The 18156-nt window shown below is 35.1% G+C and overlaps 1 protein-coding gene across 1 annotated transcript; it reads left to right on the plus strand.

The window, feature by feature from the left end:
• Positions 1-11275: 11275 nt before the first annotated feature.
• On the plus strand, positions 11276-14436 carry LOC110780498 (pentatricopeptide repeat-containing protein At2g15630, mitochondrial). Its single transcript, XM_056831644.1, has 2 exons — positions 11276-13971; positions 14072-14436. The coding sequence occupies exon 1, from the start codon at positions 11466-11468 to the stop codon at positions 13392-13394; it is 1929 nt and encodes a 642-aa protein (XP_056687622.1). The 5' UTR covers positions 11276-11465; the 3' UTR covers positions 13395-13971; positions 14072-14436.
• Positions 14437-18156: the final 3720 nt, after the last annotated feature.

An 18156-nucleotide genomic window follows, 5' to 3' on the forward strand; every position in this document is an offset into this window, starting at 1 on the left:
TGATTAATTTGTTGAAAATTAGAATAATTTAGAATTAATTTGATTTTCATAATTAATTGTAATTTAATTAGAAACCTATGATTAAAAACCACCATAAAAATTGTAAATTTACGATAAATTTTAAATTTTTATGACCTAGACTTGAATCCATATCAATCGGAAATCAATTGGATAATAAATTTTCGATTTTTCGCCCTAAAATTATGAAATTAATAATATTTATTAATTTGTCATCAATTTTAAATATAAATTTTAAAATTTTATGCGATTCGTTCAAATAACTTGCACGCACGAAGCAATGGACGCTTCGTGTTACCCTTAAGGGGTGTTGTATAATGCGGGCATGCGACGACGAGCAAGGGAGCTCGTCGCCCGTGCGGCACGAATGCAATGAGCAAGGGCGTAGTGCACGAACGCAAGGCAGCAGCCCTGCCTTGTATCGTGTGCCACGAGCAATGAACGTATGGGCATGGGCGAGGGGCGAGCCAAGGCAGTCGCGTGTGGGCAGCAAGCGAGCTGCGCCACAGCGCGCGCTGCCTCGCACAACAGCGCGCAGCCTCGTGCGCAGCGAGCGCAAGCTCGCGTGCCACGAGCGCTGCGCCCAGCATCACTCGCGCGCACCAGCGAGCGATCTCGCGCGCCAGCGCGCGATCTCGCGCGCCAGCGAGCGATGCAGCGCCCCAGCGAGCGATGGCTCGCGCGCACCAGCGAGCGATCTCGCGCGCCAGCGCGCGATCTCGCGCGCCAGCGAGCGATGCAGCGCCCCAGCGAGCGATGGCTCGCGCGCACCAGCGAGCGATCTCGCGCACCAGCGAGCGCGGTAACGCGCGCGCGCTGCGAGCGATAGCTCGCGTGCGGTGGGCGCTGTGCGGAGGCTTGCGTATGGGACAGCAGCAGCTATGCAACGAGCGCATGGGCTGCGCGCACATGGCCAGCAATGGCTGTGTGCGTACAGCCCATGGGCGTGCAACGCGTAGGGTGTTTGCGTTACGATTAGATCGTTTTGAATGTCTAATTTGAAAATTTCAGTTCACGTAATTTTTAATTGATTTTAAAATTAATAATTTGAATTAATTTCTTGGATTTTTATTTTGAATATTATAATTATAATAAATGGCATTTATTCTAATTATTTTACTAAAATTAAAATCATAAATTAATTTAAATGTGACTGAAATTAAAATTAAATTTTTGGATTCAATTATAAATTTATATGAGCTTTAAATTTTAATTAAATTTGTATGTTTCCGGTTAGACTAGAAATACAATTTTATGTTTAAAATTAGTAAAGCATATAAATTTATTGGTTTGAGTGGGAGCACTTTTTAGTCATAAACTCTTGATTAGGTCTACAAATCCTTAAGGTTAAAACAACTCGATTAGAATTAATAAGGACTGAATAATTGGTAGATTATTGGTGCCCTTGATTAATTGCTGCAAATGTTTACGTGATGCATAATGTGTTTAACTAACCAGCTATGTGGGCCATTCATGATAATGAATGGGTGAATGGTATATATTGTATATGTACTGTTTTGCAGGTTATGAAGTGACTAGTATGGCCCAAATAGGATAGAAAATATGGTCTGCGTACCATTAATTTGAATGTAATTGGTCTAAAGTACCAAAGTTGTTTTTCAATTCAAATATGGTCTGCGTACCATCAAATAGTTGTAATTAGTTATAACTTATCCTATTTGAAGAAAATGGTGCCTCCCACGGAGATTTTCAAGACGGACTTTGAAGTCAAAGCTTCAAGATGAAGTCGGGCCATACTAGATCACAAATATCTTATGCATGTTTTAAGTTATTTATTGCTTTAAATATGTCTTAAAATGCATGAGATCAAAAGCTTGATTATGTTGCATGATTAAGGATTTTAGTTCACTTAAAATCTAACCAACATAGTAAGAGCCTTAAGTTCCAAACTTAAAAATTGAGTTAAAAGGTGCCATGCCAAAATATACACTTGCTTGGATATCCTTTACATCAATCTAGTAATAGTTTTCGCTCAGCGAGGTGTTACTTATTGGTCCTAAAGGGGCAAGGTACACAAATAATTGTGAGTACATGTTAGTTTTGGTGAAACTCAACGATATAAGTAAGGAGTCCTTTTATGTCGTGGCAAATTCGATAGGTTTACCTAATAAGTTCTTAGACGTACCTATCAACCAAGAATAGTTTCTAGACTATTAGCAAAAGGCTTTTGCTTACCTAAGATGTTCTAGGATTAAGTCGACAAACTGTGCTTAGTTCTTCAATGATTTTAGGATCTTGGAATCATTTTATTCACACCTGCCGGAACAATAAAATCGAATAAAATGCTAATAACTTGTTTAAATTGCATAGTTGCTTTAATTTCAAGTTATTATTCATGATAAATGTTTAGACTTTGCATGCTTCAATGTATGTTTTAATTATTGTTTATAATTAAATATCTTGCACTGCAATAAATCCTTTTAGAAAGGTAACAGTAAATTTCCTCGATTGGTAGTGAATCCAAGAACGATTCACGGAAAAGAGAGAAAGTGAGCAATTTAAAATGTACGTTTCTTATATCGACTTTTATGGTTGTTTTCGAATATCAAATTCGAATGGCAAACCAATTGGTGCTTGTGAATTCAAAATACACTGTAGTTTTGAGATCATAAAGCATTGAGCTTAAACGCTCAGCTTTACCAATGGTTAACAACCTAATATCTTTGTCCATTTAATTCTCGAATGAGTCTAGTCCCTAGACATTCGAATAGATCGATGCTTAGAGAACTTTAGAAGCTTCTGGTAAGATCATCTAGTTGAAACAAAAATATTCAACATAAATTAAAATGGTAAAGAACCTTGTTGGTGACATTGGACATGTCTAACAAAGTATAAAAGTCAACGCTAAAGAATTCAATTCTTAAGACTATAAGAAAGGGTACAAGAAATAGGAAAACAAGGAACAAATGAAAGGAATTTACAATTCCGTTTCTACCTATAAGTTTATGTTTAAAGAGAAGTGACCTAGCGATCAAACTTCCTTGGTATCATATACCGCTTGAGGTTCTTACTTCGGTAATAACTCAAACAATGGAAGCTAGGATACACTAATGACCTACAAGTGGGAAATGAAGCATGGCAATGCTACATTAGTTGTAGGGTCATCTAGTTTGTTTTAAGTCCTTTCAAAGGCTGGAACTAAATGGCTATTTTGTTCCATAATCAACATACCTAAATTTCTGTTTTCAAACACAGAAAGACTCACATTCAAGAAAAACAAAAACAATGTTTGTTTGTTTATTTGAATGAAATGGTCAATTACAGGTTGAGTCAATATGCTTGATTAAAACAAACAACTCTTTAAAAGAACTTTACTAGGTTCAAATCAACTTCTTGATTTGAGTTCCACTAATCTTTGGCATTGTTGCTTAGACCATATCAACAAGTTAACATTAAAAAGCTCTATTTTTGATGGACTTTTGAAAGTTGGTTGATTTCTAGATCAACTTAAGACAAGCTACTCTTACTTGTTGAAAGTAACAAAGAATATGAACTATTGTTAGAACGCCTAGACGATAGAGTTCAAAGCTAAAGAAATATTTTATGACTTCATTATTTCACATGGATTTGAGTGAATATAGGTTTATTTACTCAAATGTGATATAAGTTGAATCTGTTTGGCTAGTTCAAAGATTCAGAAGTATAAAATCCACTTGGTAAGAAATCATAAAGATCTAGGTTAGATCATGTTAATGATTACTTGAGACCAAATATGATCATCAATGATTGTGTGTTGTAATTTCACAATCTAACTCCATAAGATATGGCATATCTTAGTTGGAATAATCGAAGTCAATTAGTACTTGATTCGATTAATGATGAATCATAAAGACTTTTCCTATAATTTCTAAAACAAAATGCTCAACTACCACCAAACTAAACCAAATTCGTCAAAGCTATTGAAAAGTAATTTCAGAATAACTTTTCATAAAATATATCTAGAGAGTTGCAAAACTCAGTGGGAGCTTAGTGTTTGTCATTCGACAAACTAAGGCCCAAGTATAGATATATGTTTCATTGTGATTTATTCAAATGAGACACAAGGGTATTGTTTCTACCACGAATTTTTGAGAACATAATGTTTGTTTGCTCGAAATAATGTCCTTTTGGAGATTCATTTCCAAAATGACAAGTGGGAGAAAATAGACCTCGAAAGTCTTCGAGACGAACAACAAACATAAACGGACATTCCAGAGGCTTTTCGAAGTGCTTCAGAAAATCCGAACTTATTCTTTAAGGATTTTAGAAGTGGCTTTAAAGAATAGATATCTCTTAGAAGACTTTACGAGTGCTTCAAGGAGAACATAATATTCAAAGGACTTTCAAGTGGCTATTGATATTCTATTTGTTTGATGTTCTATACCCAAGTAGGCATAGAATTCAAGTCACTGAAACTATGAGATTCTTCTATTAGATAGTGAAGAAACATAGAGATCAGGTCAATGAAACTATGAGATTCTTCTATTAAATAGTGAAGAAACCTACAACTTGCAGTCAAACTATTATCCTGTAGATTAATGAGTTTGTGACTTGTAAGAAAGCTATGACGAAACCTAGATTCCCTAAAATGGTTAAAGGCCATATATAGACTCAAATGTTTTAAATGGTTAGAGGCCATAAAACATACTCAATGTTTTGATGACAAAATTGAAATTTTGTTGATTTGCAAGAATAGGTTCACACCTATTGGTTGCAAGTTTGTTTTAAGGATAAAAACCATCAAACATGGAATTGTGTTCACACACAAAGCTAGATTAGTTGCTAAAGGTTACAAGCAAATTCATGGTGTGAATTGTGTTGAAACCTCATGCATAATCGTAATGCTCAAGTCTATAATTCAAGCAATGATTGCATATTGGTACATATAGCAATTGGATGACAAAACGTATTCCTCAGTCAAATGTTGGAATAAACTATGTACATGGTATGTCATAGGATTTGTGGATCCAAATAAATGCTTGAAAAAGATAGCTAGCTTATGAAATCTAAGTACAGATTTAAGCAAGCAATTGGGAATTAGAAATGTATTTTAGTGAAGCTAATAAGTATTTTAGTTTCATAAAATATACATGATTCTTATAGATATATAAGAAGTTTAGTGGGAGTACTTAAAACTTAATTGGTCCTATGTGTATTACACACATATCTCTCTATTGTGAAATAACATTCAAATGCTAATGACTTAGATTTGAAATTATTTATCAATGATGGACCATGGCGAAACTTAGTACATATTGGGTATTAAGATCTATTTACAAAGATCTTATAATATTGTTTTAGATTAAGTAATGGCATTTACTAAATCAAACACGAAAGTCTCAATTGGAGATATTCGACCCATGTGAATAAATCTAAGTAAAGGATGTTTGAACTATGTATAAGCATTTACTAAGTTAAACATCAAAGAGTCTAAATGAATTCTTAACCTATATTATATGTCAAAGAATTTAGCCGAATTCAGTATCTACTGAAACTAGATAAGCTAAAGTTACATGAATAGAATTCAATTGGGAATTATTCTCCAAAAGAATTTATCATGTATGATATAATATGAGGATCGCCAAAAACGTATCGTATGACTTTAGGCATGACGAACATATACCAATCTCTATTGATCTAAGTGAAGATCAACTAGATTGAGATCAAGAATACTTATGGTACTTGAAAAGGTACATAGGAATAGTTCTTGATTCAAGGAAATAAAGATACGCTAAATATTGATGCTACACGCATAAACACTGGCAAAGGATCAAGCAAGACCCTTTGGAGTTAACCATTGATAAGGACGAGCTATAGAGCATCGTGTTTTGAAATGGCAACATGGATTGGAGACCATGAGTTGTTGCGTGGGAAATTAAAATATTAATTTCTATGTTCTAAGATATAGTTGGAGAGTCTTCCACATATCTATGAACTGCTTGGATAGGTAAATCCAAACAAAGCATCACTAGCAACCTATACAGTTGAAGTAAAAGTAATTATTGCCTAAGAAGCAATAAAACAGGGTTGTTTAAAGTTCTTCACTGAACTTGGGTAGATCACCTATCTGCTGGCTTGATGGTTCTTCATTGAAAAATGCGTGGAACCACTCTTGAAGCAAGAAAAACGTCTGCTAACTTAATGGTTCTTCATTGCAAAATGCGTAGAACCACTAATGTAGTAAGAAAGACTAGATCACATAATAAACAAACTCGAAAAGATCTTATCATCATATCTCAAAGAACATTCGATGAAAAGGATGTTAAGATTGGCAAAGCATGATAACTAAACCTATGCAACAAGTGAGAAGCAACACTCACATTGTCGCACTGGAAATCAAGCATAGCTTTGAATTCCATGAATTGTTTTAGAAAATGGGTTTGAGGCCCATGGTTGTAAAACATTGGGGTTGAACATTTATCATATATGAAATGTATTTTCATATTCCATTTAATCTTGGTTTAGTATTAAATGATGAGTCCCTTCAATTTGACGATATATTCAAGATAGACTGTCAGGACCAGTCCTGTGACTAAGAAATGTCTGTCAAGTGAACTTGAATGTCAAAGATTGAAAATGGTCCCTAATCGGAGTTTTCTATAAAGTTGGACGCATAGAAAACGTTAGACGATTAGAATGCAAGATGACTAGTAGTTCTGTTTCTTGAACTATGTGGACATGGCAATGTCATAATCATTTGCATAGATACTTACTTTGGGAAGACTAGTATCGGACAAGACCTATGAAACTTTACTGTAAGAGATGAAAATCTGTCATGAGTAAATTTCATTAAATTATTAGACACTAAATCCTCAATACCTGAGTGATTTGAGATTACTTGTTTGAGAACTGGTTGCTTTGACGTTGACCAACCGTCGCACCGTAAAAGGAGGCTATAAAGGCAACGCTCAGGTAATCACCTATCAAACGAAGTCTAATCTCAAGATCGCAAGATTGGGATTGTCCTCCCATAAATCGGGATGAGATGCTTAAAAGTTGTACAAGGCCACTCGGAGAGCTAGAAACTGTGAAATGCATGGCCGTGCTCGGATGAATCATAGGCTATGATTATCTGTTTATTTGATCAGTTGAACTCTGAAACCGAGGAACACCTCTGGACATAATAAGGATGACAACTCTTACCTTATGTTCAAGAGCAAGCATCGAGTGACAAAGGAATTAGGAAATGCACACTTGTCCCTAAGGACAAGTGGGAGACTGAAGGAAATAATGCCCTTGGTCCAAGTATGCATTCTATGTTAAGTCTAATAAATGCGGTTCAGTATTAATTAACAAGTTAATAATTCAGTGAGATCAAGTGAGCTGAATGCCTAGCTAGAGGCCGCTTCAGTTCAAGTGGAATTAATGATATTAATCCACAGCTTACTCTTGACTGAACCCGTAGGGTCACACAAATAGTACGTAAACGGATCAAGTATTTAATGGCATTAAATACTCCATCTATGAATATTCGGAACCGACGGATCTTGGTTTCAGTGGGAGCTAAGATCGTCACAGGCAAGAAATGAATACTCCGGAAACGATGATATTGCCGGAAACGGAAATATGGATCGTATCGGAAATATGAATATTATCCAAGTCGTAGATGTTGCCGGAAACGGAAACATGGTACGTATCGGAAAATATTGTTGGAAATGGAAATATTACCAGAATCGGAAATAATTCCGGAAACGGAAATATTAAATATTTGTTCGAAACGGAAATTAATTCCGGAATCGGAAATATTGAATATTGTTCGTATCAGAAGTAGATTCCGGAAATGGAAATTTAATCGGAAGCGTATCGTACGAATTAGCATCGGACGAGGCCTGCCGGACGAAGGCCCAGCACGAAGCCAGGCCGTCGCCCAGCAAGCACGCACGCCACAGCCCAGCGCGCACAAGGCCACGCATGCGTGGGCCGCGCTGCGTGGGCTGCTGCTCGCATGCGTGGGCAGCCCTTGTGGCTGCCGTGTGTGTGTGAGTTTGAGCTCATGCGAGATTCCTGAATCTGCAAGAGTCAGTGTATGATTAAATGTCTATTCCTATTGGATAAATTGATTAAGTAGAATTCATGTAGAATTCTAATTCCAATTAATTCGCATCCTACTAGGATTACGATTCCTTTTCCATAACTCTATAAATAAAGGCCTAGGGGTCATAATTTATACACAAGTTTCAAAGTATTCAAAAGTGAGTTTTTGAGAGAAAATTAAAACACATCTTGCTCATAAAAGTGCCGAATTTTCTAGTACCTTAAGGGCGATTCTAGTTGGTCAATCTTAAGGCGGATCCGGACGTGCTGTGGACTATCTACGGAGGGACGACACTTGGAGTCCTAAAGACTTGTTCTTGTTCGGTTCGGGCGCAGCTAGGGAAGGCACGCAACAAAGAGTATGCATCTAAACTATGCTAAATGATTATGTGTAAATAATATGTTTCCTGGGTTAATGGTTGTTTCCGCATGATCTATGTAATGTCATATGTATCATAACCTAACAACTTGGTACTTGGTACTTGGTACTTGGTACTTGGTACTTGGTACTTGGCGGGCGTGGGGTGGGTTTTGTCGGTCAACCCTATTCTTTTTGGTAACTGGACCGTTTTGCTTAAGTCATTGTTACGGGAATCTGTATTGATTACGTAACCGTTGGATTAATTACCATTAATTACGTCCGTTACTACATTCAATGTCTCTGACCGTTTTTGGCTGTTGCAACATTCATTCCCTCAGCCGTTTTTGTCTGTTGCAATGCTTTCCTTCTAATTATTTAAATCAGAGTTTCAGTTCCCTTCTCACAGAAAATCATACACACAAAATACGAAAACACATTCTTACTCTCACACAAAATTGCTCTCGGTTTTGGGCATACGTTCTGACTCCATCCGGCTTTGTGAGTGCACACAACGTCGGAGTTGCGCTAATCCTGGAGGGCGACCGCATTCTGTTCTACTGCACCGGGAGGTAGCGCGGAATCGTCTTTTAGGACAGTGGGTGTCCACGACGCAACAATTGTTCTTCGTTCAGTTCATCGAATCAGATAAGTTTGTTCTAATTTTCGCTTTAATCGCAACAGTTACTTCACATAATATTTGAGGTTACTAATCTTAATTTTAAAGGGGACTGTTTTTTTAAGAAAAAGATTATTATAACGTATCATAAAAATGAGGGTTACTTTCATGTTATTCGGAAGTTATTTATCATAATATTTAGAGTTACTAAATGTTAAGGGTTACTTTTTTTTTAAAAGGGGTTGTTTAACATAGATACTTTCGTGTTATTCGGGGTTATCTAATATAATATTTAGCGTTATGAAACATAATTTTAGGAGTTACTAGTACTAGTTATATAACCTATGAAATATGTTTTACCAAGTAGTTAATCTCTTACTTTTTGTTGGATCCTTTATTACTCCAACTATTTTACTAACTGAACTGATCGAGTGCCATTGAAATTTTGGTTAGGTGCAAGTGTGCAACCAAGTGTGAAAGCTAAGCAAAACAAGCACTTGTGTCGTCTAACTTGTGTGAACACGTCATACCATCGATTAATGGCGTGACTTGCCACATACAAGACTTTAGGAAACCGTACACACATACACACATGAAGATCCGGTAATTTATTTATTTCGACCCAACCTCCTGAGTTAAGTCCTGACTCCTGAGTTAAGTCCTAAACGGAGAATCGACATCCTTTCAGCATCATCATTTTCAATCTGCTCCAACCTAGGACCACGCTTCTCCAACTTAGGACCATGCTTCTTCAACTCAGGATCAGGCTTCTCCGACTTAGGTTCAAGCTTCTTCTCCAAATTAATCAGATCAATGTTGACAAGATTTAATCTGCAAAATACACATGCATTAGTGGGGTTTGAATATATTCCTAGCTTTTGAATGAATTTTCTATATTATTCAAAAGAATGTATTAAAAAAAAGACGTACATTATCTATCTGGCTTCAAGATCTCCAGTCGCGACTGATAATAATTCAACCGGCCCCCTTATTGACATATGGGACATTTTTATGCATAGGAAGACATTAATCATATCATCATCAGCGCCTGCTATATCGGGAACAAGGTTCCTGAATCCTGATTCTTTCGTACACCATTGCCTACCAAAACGAGTAGTTAAAAACGACTAGTTTCAAGTAATAACTCGTGGAAGGTGAATAATGGTGAATAATGGGGTGAACAATAGTTAATAATTTCATACCAGAAATAACAAATTGATTATTTCCTTTGGATACACACAATACTGAAGCGACTTCTTTTGGACAAAAGGTTAGTATGACTTATGTGTTAAACATGAAACATCTTTGTTTTTTGTCGTCACGAGTAAACTTTTCACATAAAGGTTTCACCAACTTTGCAGGATGGTGATTGTCACCAAAATTTCCCTTTAGAAAATTGTAAAACTGTCAGTCCTTGAAAAGAATATTCTTGTCCTCCTTCAAATCCATACCGAGTTTACTATTAGTTCAGTCAAGCGTCAAAGTTGGCTCCGTCACTATATAATGTCTTTTCTCCGCCGCCTCCACATTCATCTCTCTGTTCTCCGTCTCCACCGCCTCCCCATTCATCTCTCTGTTCTCCGCCATTGGACTTTTTAAATTTTGAAACCCAAACTTTTGGCACAAGCTTTAGGCTTTGTTTGGTTGAGGGGATTTGGGAGGAAAACAAAGGAAAGAAAATGGTTTTGTTACGTTCCCATCTTTGGTTAGATAAATTAAATAGGATTTGACTAGAAATGAAAGGAATTGAGAGGAAAGATACTTTGGAAAAATTTCAGTTTCTTTTCCTTCCAAATTTGGAGGAATTTGAAAGGAAAGAGAAAATTAAAAGTTATCATTTATATTTCTTTTCTCTCCCCTTCCCTTAAACCAAACACAGGAATATAAATTCTATTTTCCTTCTTTTTATTTCTTTTCCTTTCGACTTTAAAGGAAGGAAATGATGAGAAGGGGAGGGAACAGAAGGAATGAGAAAGGAAATGAAATAAAATGTTTTTTTTCATGTTTGGTATGATGAAAAGAAATGATAGGAATCTCATATTTGGTACAACATTAATAAAAGAAAAGAGGTGAAAGAAAGAGAAAACGTGGTTTTAGGATTTAATATTTTGTTGACATATTGTAATTTTTTTTTTCCTCCCAAATTCTTGAGGAGGAAGGGAAAGTAAAACTTTTATAAATGGAGCTTTTCTTACAATTTTCTTCTACTTCTCATATAATTTTTGAAACCAAACACAAAAAAATGTTATTTTCCCTTTCTTTTCTTTTTCTTCCTATTTCTTCCAACTAAATAAAACCTTTATTTCCTTTACTAATAATAACCAAATACGGCCTTACTGTAGAACATAACTAAATCTTCCCTCTTCCATATTTTTTTCCCCCGATCACAAAAAAAAAAAAAAAGCAATCTTTAAATCTTGATTATTACTTTCCGCCATGAAGCTCCACCAGCTCCGTCGCCAATCCAACTTCTCATCTCTATCCTCCGCCGTTACAAACACCTGTAAACCACCTCAACCTCCCCCCTCACCACCCCCTCCACTAACCCAAAACCAATTACAAACTTCAATCTTAAATTCTCAGTGGCATTTCGTCGAACACCTTGCGCACACTCTCACCCCCGCCGTAATTTCCACCACCTTCTTTAATCTCCGATCAAAACCCACTGTCGTTTCCAAATTTCTCGACCAAATCAACCCTACCCACCTTGATGCTGACTCTAATTCCCTTGCCCTTGTCATAGTCTCGCTCCTCCCATCACCAAAGTCCGCTGTGCAGCTTGCAAAGCGTATAATTAACAGCAGGTTAGTAACTAGCTCCGATTTTTTTACCAAATTGGGGAAATCCCGTGAAAAATTGAATGTTGAAATTAGCATTTGTTATGATTATTGGATTAGGGGTTTGTGTCAATTGAAAAAAGCCGAAGAAGCTTTTAAATGTTTTAAGATGATGAAGGATTTGGGTGTTTTGCCTAAAGTTGAAACCTGTAATGACATGTTGAGTTTGTTTCTTAGATTCAATTATACTCAAATGGCTTGGGTTTTGTATGCTGAGATGTTTAAATTGAAGATTAGTTCTAATACTCATACCTTCAATATCATGATTAATGTGCTTTGTAAGGAAGGGAAGTTGAAAAAGGCTATGGAATTTGTGGAGTGTATGGAGATTGCCGGATTTAAGCCGAATGTTGCGACTTATAATACCTTGATTAATGGGTATTGTTCGAGGGGTAAAATCGAAAATGCTAGGAAGATTTTGTGTGAGATGAAGGTTAGGGGGATTTATCCGGATTCATACACATATGGTACAATCATAAATGGCCTGTGTAAAGAAGGGAGGGTTGATGAATCTGTTAGATTCTTTGATAAAATGGTGGATAGTGGGTTGGTGCCAACTGCTGTGAATTTCAATGCTTTGATTGATGGGTATTGTAATAAAGGGGATTTAGAGAAGGCGTTCGGTTACAGAGATGAGATGGTTAAGAAGGGTGTGGCACCAACTTTGCCAACTTATAATATGTTGATACATTGTTTGTTAATGGAAGGGAAGGATGATACTGCATATCAATTGATAAAGGAGATGGAAGAGAAAGGTATCAAGAAAGATGATGTTACTTATAACATTCTGATTAATGCGTATTGCCAAAGTGGAAATGTAAAGAAGGCTTTTGAGCTTCTTGATGAAATGTTAGTCGAGGAGATTCAACCTACTAGGGTTACATACTCATCTCTTATTTATGTGTTGAGCAAATCTAAGAGGATGAAGGAGGCAACTGATCTCTTTGAGAAGGTAACAAGAAAAGGTTTGACTCCGGACCTTGTGATGTTTAATACTCTGATAAATGGTCATTGTGTCAATGGGAAAATGGAGAAGGCTTTGTTAGTTTTGAGTGAGATGGATAGAAGAAAAGTTAATCCTGATGTAGTCACATACAATACATTAATGCAGGGACTTTGTCGGGTTGGTAAGGTTGAAGAAGCTCGAAAACTTGTTGATGAGATGAAGGGAAGGGGGATCTCGCCGGATCATGTTAGTTTTAATACTCTTATTAGTGGGTATAGCAAGAGAGGCGATATGAAGGATGCCTTTAAGGTTCGAGATGAAATGTTAGACATTGGATTTAATCCCACTCTTCTTACTTACAATGCCTTAATTCGAGGGTTGTGCAAGAATAAGGAAGGTGCCCTTGCTCAAGAACTTCTAAAAGAAATGGTTGGTAGAGGAATTACTCCCAATGACAGCACGTATTTCTATTTGGTCGATTCCATTGGGGATGTTGAAAACTTTCTTGAAAACAGCAGGCCACAACAAGTAAAAATTCAGTTTTGCAAAAATCAGGTGAAGGGATTAGGGCCTTACTCATGAAACTGTCACGAGTAGTATCAGAATTATAAGTTTATAACCATTATCTATTTGGGTAGCCAGACCTATTTATCGAGGAAGTTCCAGTTTTTCATTACTTCCCGTGAAAGGACTGCATGAACAACTCTGATGGCGTGTACAAAAAGGAGCCTCTTCTGAGGACAACTTCAGCAAAGAAGAGAGAATTGAATTCCATGATGGTAAGTGTAAGTGTTGGATATGAATGCTTTCTAAACAAAGGAAGAGCTAAAAAGATTGATATTACACCCTCTGACGTATAAAACTGATATGGGACAATTTCTTCAAAGGGTACGGTGTGACCTATCACAACTGCAGATCTAAGCGCGTGGCAACAGTCAAAGAACAACCAGATTATCAATGTAGGAGTTCCTGCTTATGTATTGGTGGATTGCTTGCTTCGCTCTCCTTTTGTACTACTTATTAAACTTAGAAATTACTAGTTGTCGTCTCTTGTCTACAAAGATGTTCTGTTTCCATGGCTGAAATCTGGGGTTGTTTGTGCTAAAATTCTATGACAAAAATGGTTTTGGTAGAACAAAAATGCAATCACCATGTAAAGGTTCTTTGATTCTTTTTGTTATGTGTCTTTTTTGGCCCTTTTTCATATTTGGGTTTTCCTTTATTCCTGACTCTTTTGATGTTTGCATCTTGACTTGCAGACCAATCAGAAACTGATAGTGAAGGGTGTGATGTCAGCGGATCAGATGGTGATGACCCATCTTGGATCGCATGCCAAATTTAGGTTTATTGATAATTTGATGTTGATTAGAATGTTGCTAATGTTGTGTCTGGTTCGATTTGAGTGAAAGTCAGGTGTAATTAGTTTCGAATTTGGTGCGAGTTTGAGTTGGGTAATCTGGAATGATTGTGTTAGGTCTAGCTAATTCCTTCATTAAGCTTGCATAGCTTATAAGGACACTTATATGTGAATAGCCGAATAGGTGATCGGTTAACAAAGCGGAGATAAAATAGTGGTTAAAATATACTCCCTCCGTTCCTTAATACTTGATCTGTTTTGACCGGACACGCTTGCCTATGCACAACTTTGACCACCAATTTCTATAACTACATATTATAAAGGATAATTTTATAATGGCTACAATAAAATTGTAGCTATTATAATCTTTAAATCTAGACCATTGATATTTAGCATTAAATCCAGACCCTACGTTTAGTTGATTAAATTTTTAAAAAAAAATTACATTAAATATTTGTTTTAATTAAATTGAGAGAAAAACTGAATGTTAATTTATAATCAATTACGAATTATTTCAATTATACATATCCCTTCTTCAACCTCTCCCCAATGATTTGTTTGATTTGAATTTTATGATTTTCTTTCTGTTTGTTCTTATCATTTTAATTCTTGAAGTTCCAAGAACTCAAGTGGAAGAATTATATATGATGATATTATTATAGTGTTATTCTTAATGGGGTGCCGATTTCCCCTAAAAAAGTTTTAGTAATTTGATGGAAGAATTAAAGAGTGATGATACTTTCTTATGAAAATGAAAAAGAAAAGAATTGTTAATTTAATGGACGCTTTTGTTCTTTGTTGTTAACAAGAATAAAGAAAAACTGTTTTTAATCATAATTGTTGGGAAAAAAACCGAAGCATCTGTTTTTTAATTTATTTTTATTTCTTTTAATTATTTTTAAGTCAAAGCAATGAATGGACACGATTGGTCTTCTAAAAATGAAGGGTCAAGATTGAAAACTATTATGGTGGCTACCTTTTCTTTGTAGCCATTGAAAAACCTTCCTATTATAAAACTTATAAAAATATTAATATTTTGAAAATATATATTAAGATGAAGCCAACAATGTACTCCCTTCGTTCCTAAATGTTCTTCCCGTTTCTATTTCGGTCGTTCCTATATGTTCTTCCCATTTCTATTTTTGTACATTACTTTTTACCATAAATTTCCCCACCATCCCTTATTTAATTCATTCACGTTTCCCTATTCACCCACCCAACCCCACTTTTATGATTTTTTATTACTTTATTAAAAATGTCTTCTCTCTCCTTCATTTTTTTATTACTTTCCTTTACTACTTTATTACTTTCTATTACATTCAATCATTACTCTTACACCCAATCATTACAAGATTCCATTTTCTTAATTCCCACACCAATTCCCAAATGGGAAGAACATAAAGGAACTGAGGGAGTATTATATACTAACGTTTATTTTCATATAAAGTGAATTATGTAAATAATGCAAAAAGTCAAAACAGGTCGAGTATTAAGGGGACAAAGGGAGTAGGTGTATAGATCATTTTGGTGGGTTCTCTTTAATCTTTATCGGATGAAAGTTTAACTTAATTTAAACTTAACTTATTGGATCTGGTTGTAAGAGAATACAGTAGAGGGAGTAACTTAAAGGACACAAGCGTACTTCAATGAACCTGGAATTTATTTTTTTACAGTGAATAGAACACGTACAGGATGTATGCTTTCATTATTAATTCTGAATATCGATATTAAAATGTCAGTATTTAATTCTAATAACTACAGTAGATCAGGTCCCATGCATGTATTATAAAATTATACTTTGACCATTTTTTATAAAATATTTGAGTAACAAAGAATTGTTTGAAAATAAAGTAGTACGGAGTACAAAGATTTTCACATATTTTCAAAACATTAATAATTTTTTGTCAAATATACTTGATCTTTTTTCATAAAAAGCTATCGAAACAAATAAATGAATAAAAAATCAACAAAATTTTGGCAGGAAAATAGGAAGTGACATGTGTCATTGTCTGTTTTAGTATAATGTAATAGATTTTCAACCTAAATTTTCAAAGGGTGAGAGTTACGTAGTACTTTTTCGTCTCATTTTACTTATCCCATTTAGATAAAAAAAACTATACAAACTTTTCTATAAGGCGGTCTTACACAAAAGACCACCTTAGTATCATATATAAGTTAAGCAATGAAACCAATTAGTTAAGCACTTGAACTAATTAGTTAAGCACTGAAATCAATTAGTTAAGCAAAAAAATTAATTAGTTAAGCAATTGAATCAATTAATTAAGCAATGGAACCAATTAGTTAAGAAATGGAACCAATTAGTTAAAAAATGGAACCAATTAGTTAAGCAACTAAAGTGGTCTTTCCGGTAAGGCGGTCTTACACAAAAGTTGTCGAAAAAACTATCATCAGAATTGAAAGTGACCTATTTTACGGGACCAACTAGTATGGAACACAATCATTTACTTTTTGTCACAGTTGTTGACTGAAACAGACTATATGAGAATTTTCATAAAAGAAGTTCCTAATCAAAATTAGCAAGATATATATGGCTCATATGAAGTTTCAAGTATGGGAGATGCATTCATGCAATATGCATAGGCAGCATTAGCATAGCGTATGGGCCAGCACGACAAAAGATAAGACCCAAATTTATTATTTTAAATATAATTGTTATCTTATCCAATGTCCTTTTCTGACGTGGATTTTATGGAGGATTTTTGCCTTTTTGCTTTCAATCTTCTTTTGAATTTTTAAAAAATAAATTAAAAAGTAAATTGGCTATTTCAAATACTTCACAGTTTGCATCCTAATAAGTCATAAGCTCATATCACAATAGAATTACATTGACGTGTTACTTGTCAAGTTGTCAACTAATTGTGGTTATCACATTGGTGAATGGTGATACTATATTGACTAATTATAGTTGTACTAGATCAATGTTCTTCAAAATTCAATTCATTAATGGATGGATTAGGGAGACTCGTTATGTGACGATTTCTTCATATCGTATATTTAATTGTGTTTCCTTGGATCCAATTTTATTTCATTGAAAATTAAATTCGGGGAGTTTAGTTGCAAACTTATACTCTGTGTCACTAGACAATATATTTGTTTTTGATTTGAAATCGTTGTCCTGTGATGAAACAATAATTATCTATTTTTTATGTGTACAACCTGCGTAAACTTATACGGTATATATGTATAAAAAATTTATGAAATATTTATCATGGATTTAAAGGTTTGTTCATGTTAATATTTGTTAGTCCATTGAAGCTCTGGATTCGATCTAATAATATTTGTAATATGAGCACACAACTTTAATTGATCAACCATGGATTTAGAAAGCAATTGTGGCAAGTTTATCAAACAAATTGCATATAAAATAAGGGAAAATGATAGTACTCCGCACAAGTTTAATTTATATGTGTAATGAATATTCGTTTTGTTATTATCAAAAAAACGTGTGCGCTTCTAATTCCAACCCAAAGGTTTTTCATTCTGATGGAATAGGAAAGAAAACAATAAAATTAAAATGATAGGTGTGATTTGCATACAAGTGGTATAACTTGCGTATTCCTATATGATTTCACGATGTAACACTTGAGTTTTTGTAATTGAATGATTTGAATCGACAACAACCTTATACACATGCTTGCCTGTCCTAATTCATCCTTCTTCCACATCTTGGCGTTTTTTTTGACATATCCTAAACATTTAAGTCAAATAATTATCTTCGTAAAAATATAACGCTATGGCTCTATCCTAAAATCACGTGGTAATTAATAGTCTAATAGATGAACAACCTGCTTTATACGTTAATCACTTTCTTTCCTCTTCTTCAATGTGTGACAACCAGTCACAACTCACATTGGAGAAATCCCAAAATCCCTACGTGTGAGTGATGCTAATCAAATATCTTAAAATCAATTGATAATTTACGGAATATTCCACCATACTAATATATTGTCATTATTTTATCCTCTT

Source organism: Spinacia oleracea, chromosome 6, assembly GCF_020520425.1.
Source record: "Spinacia oleracea cultivar Varoflay chromosome 6, BTI_SOV_V1, whole genome shotgun sequence".
Classification (NCBI taxonomy): domain Eukaryota; kingdom Viridiplantae; phylum Streptophyta; class Magnoliopsida; order Caryophyllales; family Amaranthaceae; genus Spinacia; species Spinacia oleracea.

Excerpts from the sequence above, each read along its gene's own strand:
- LOC110780498 (XM_056831644.1), top strand. The coding sequence starts at position 11,466 with ATGAAGCTCCACCAGCTCCGTCGCCAATCCAACTTCTCATCTCTATCC.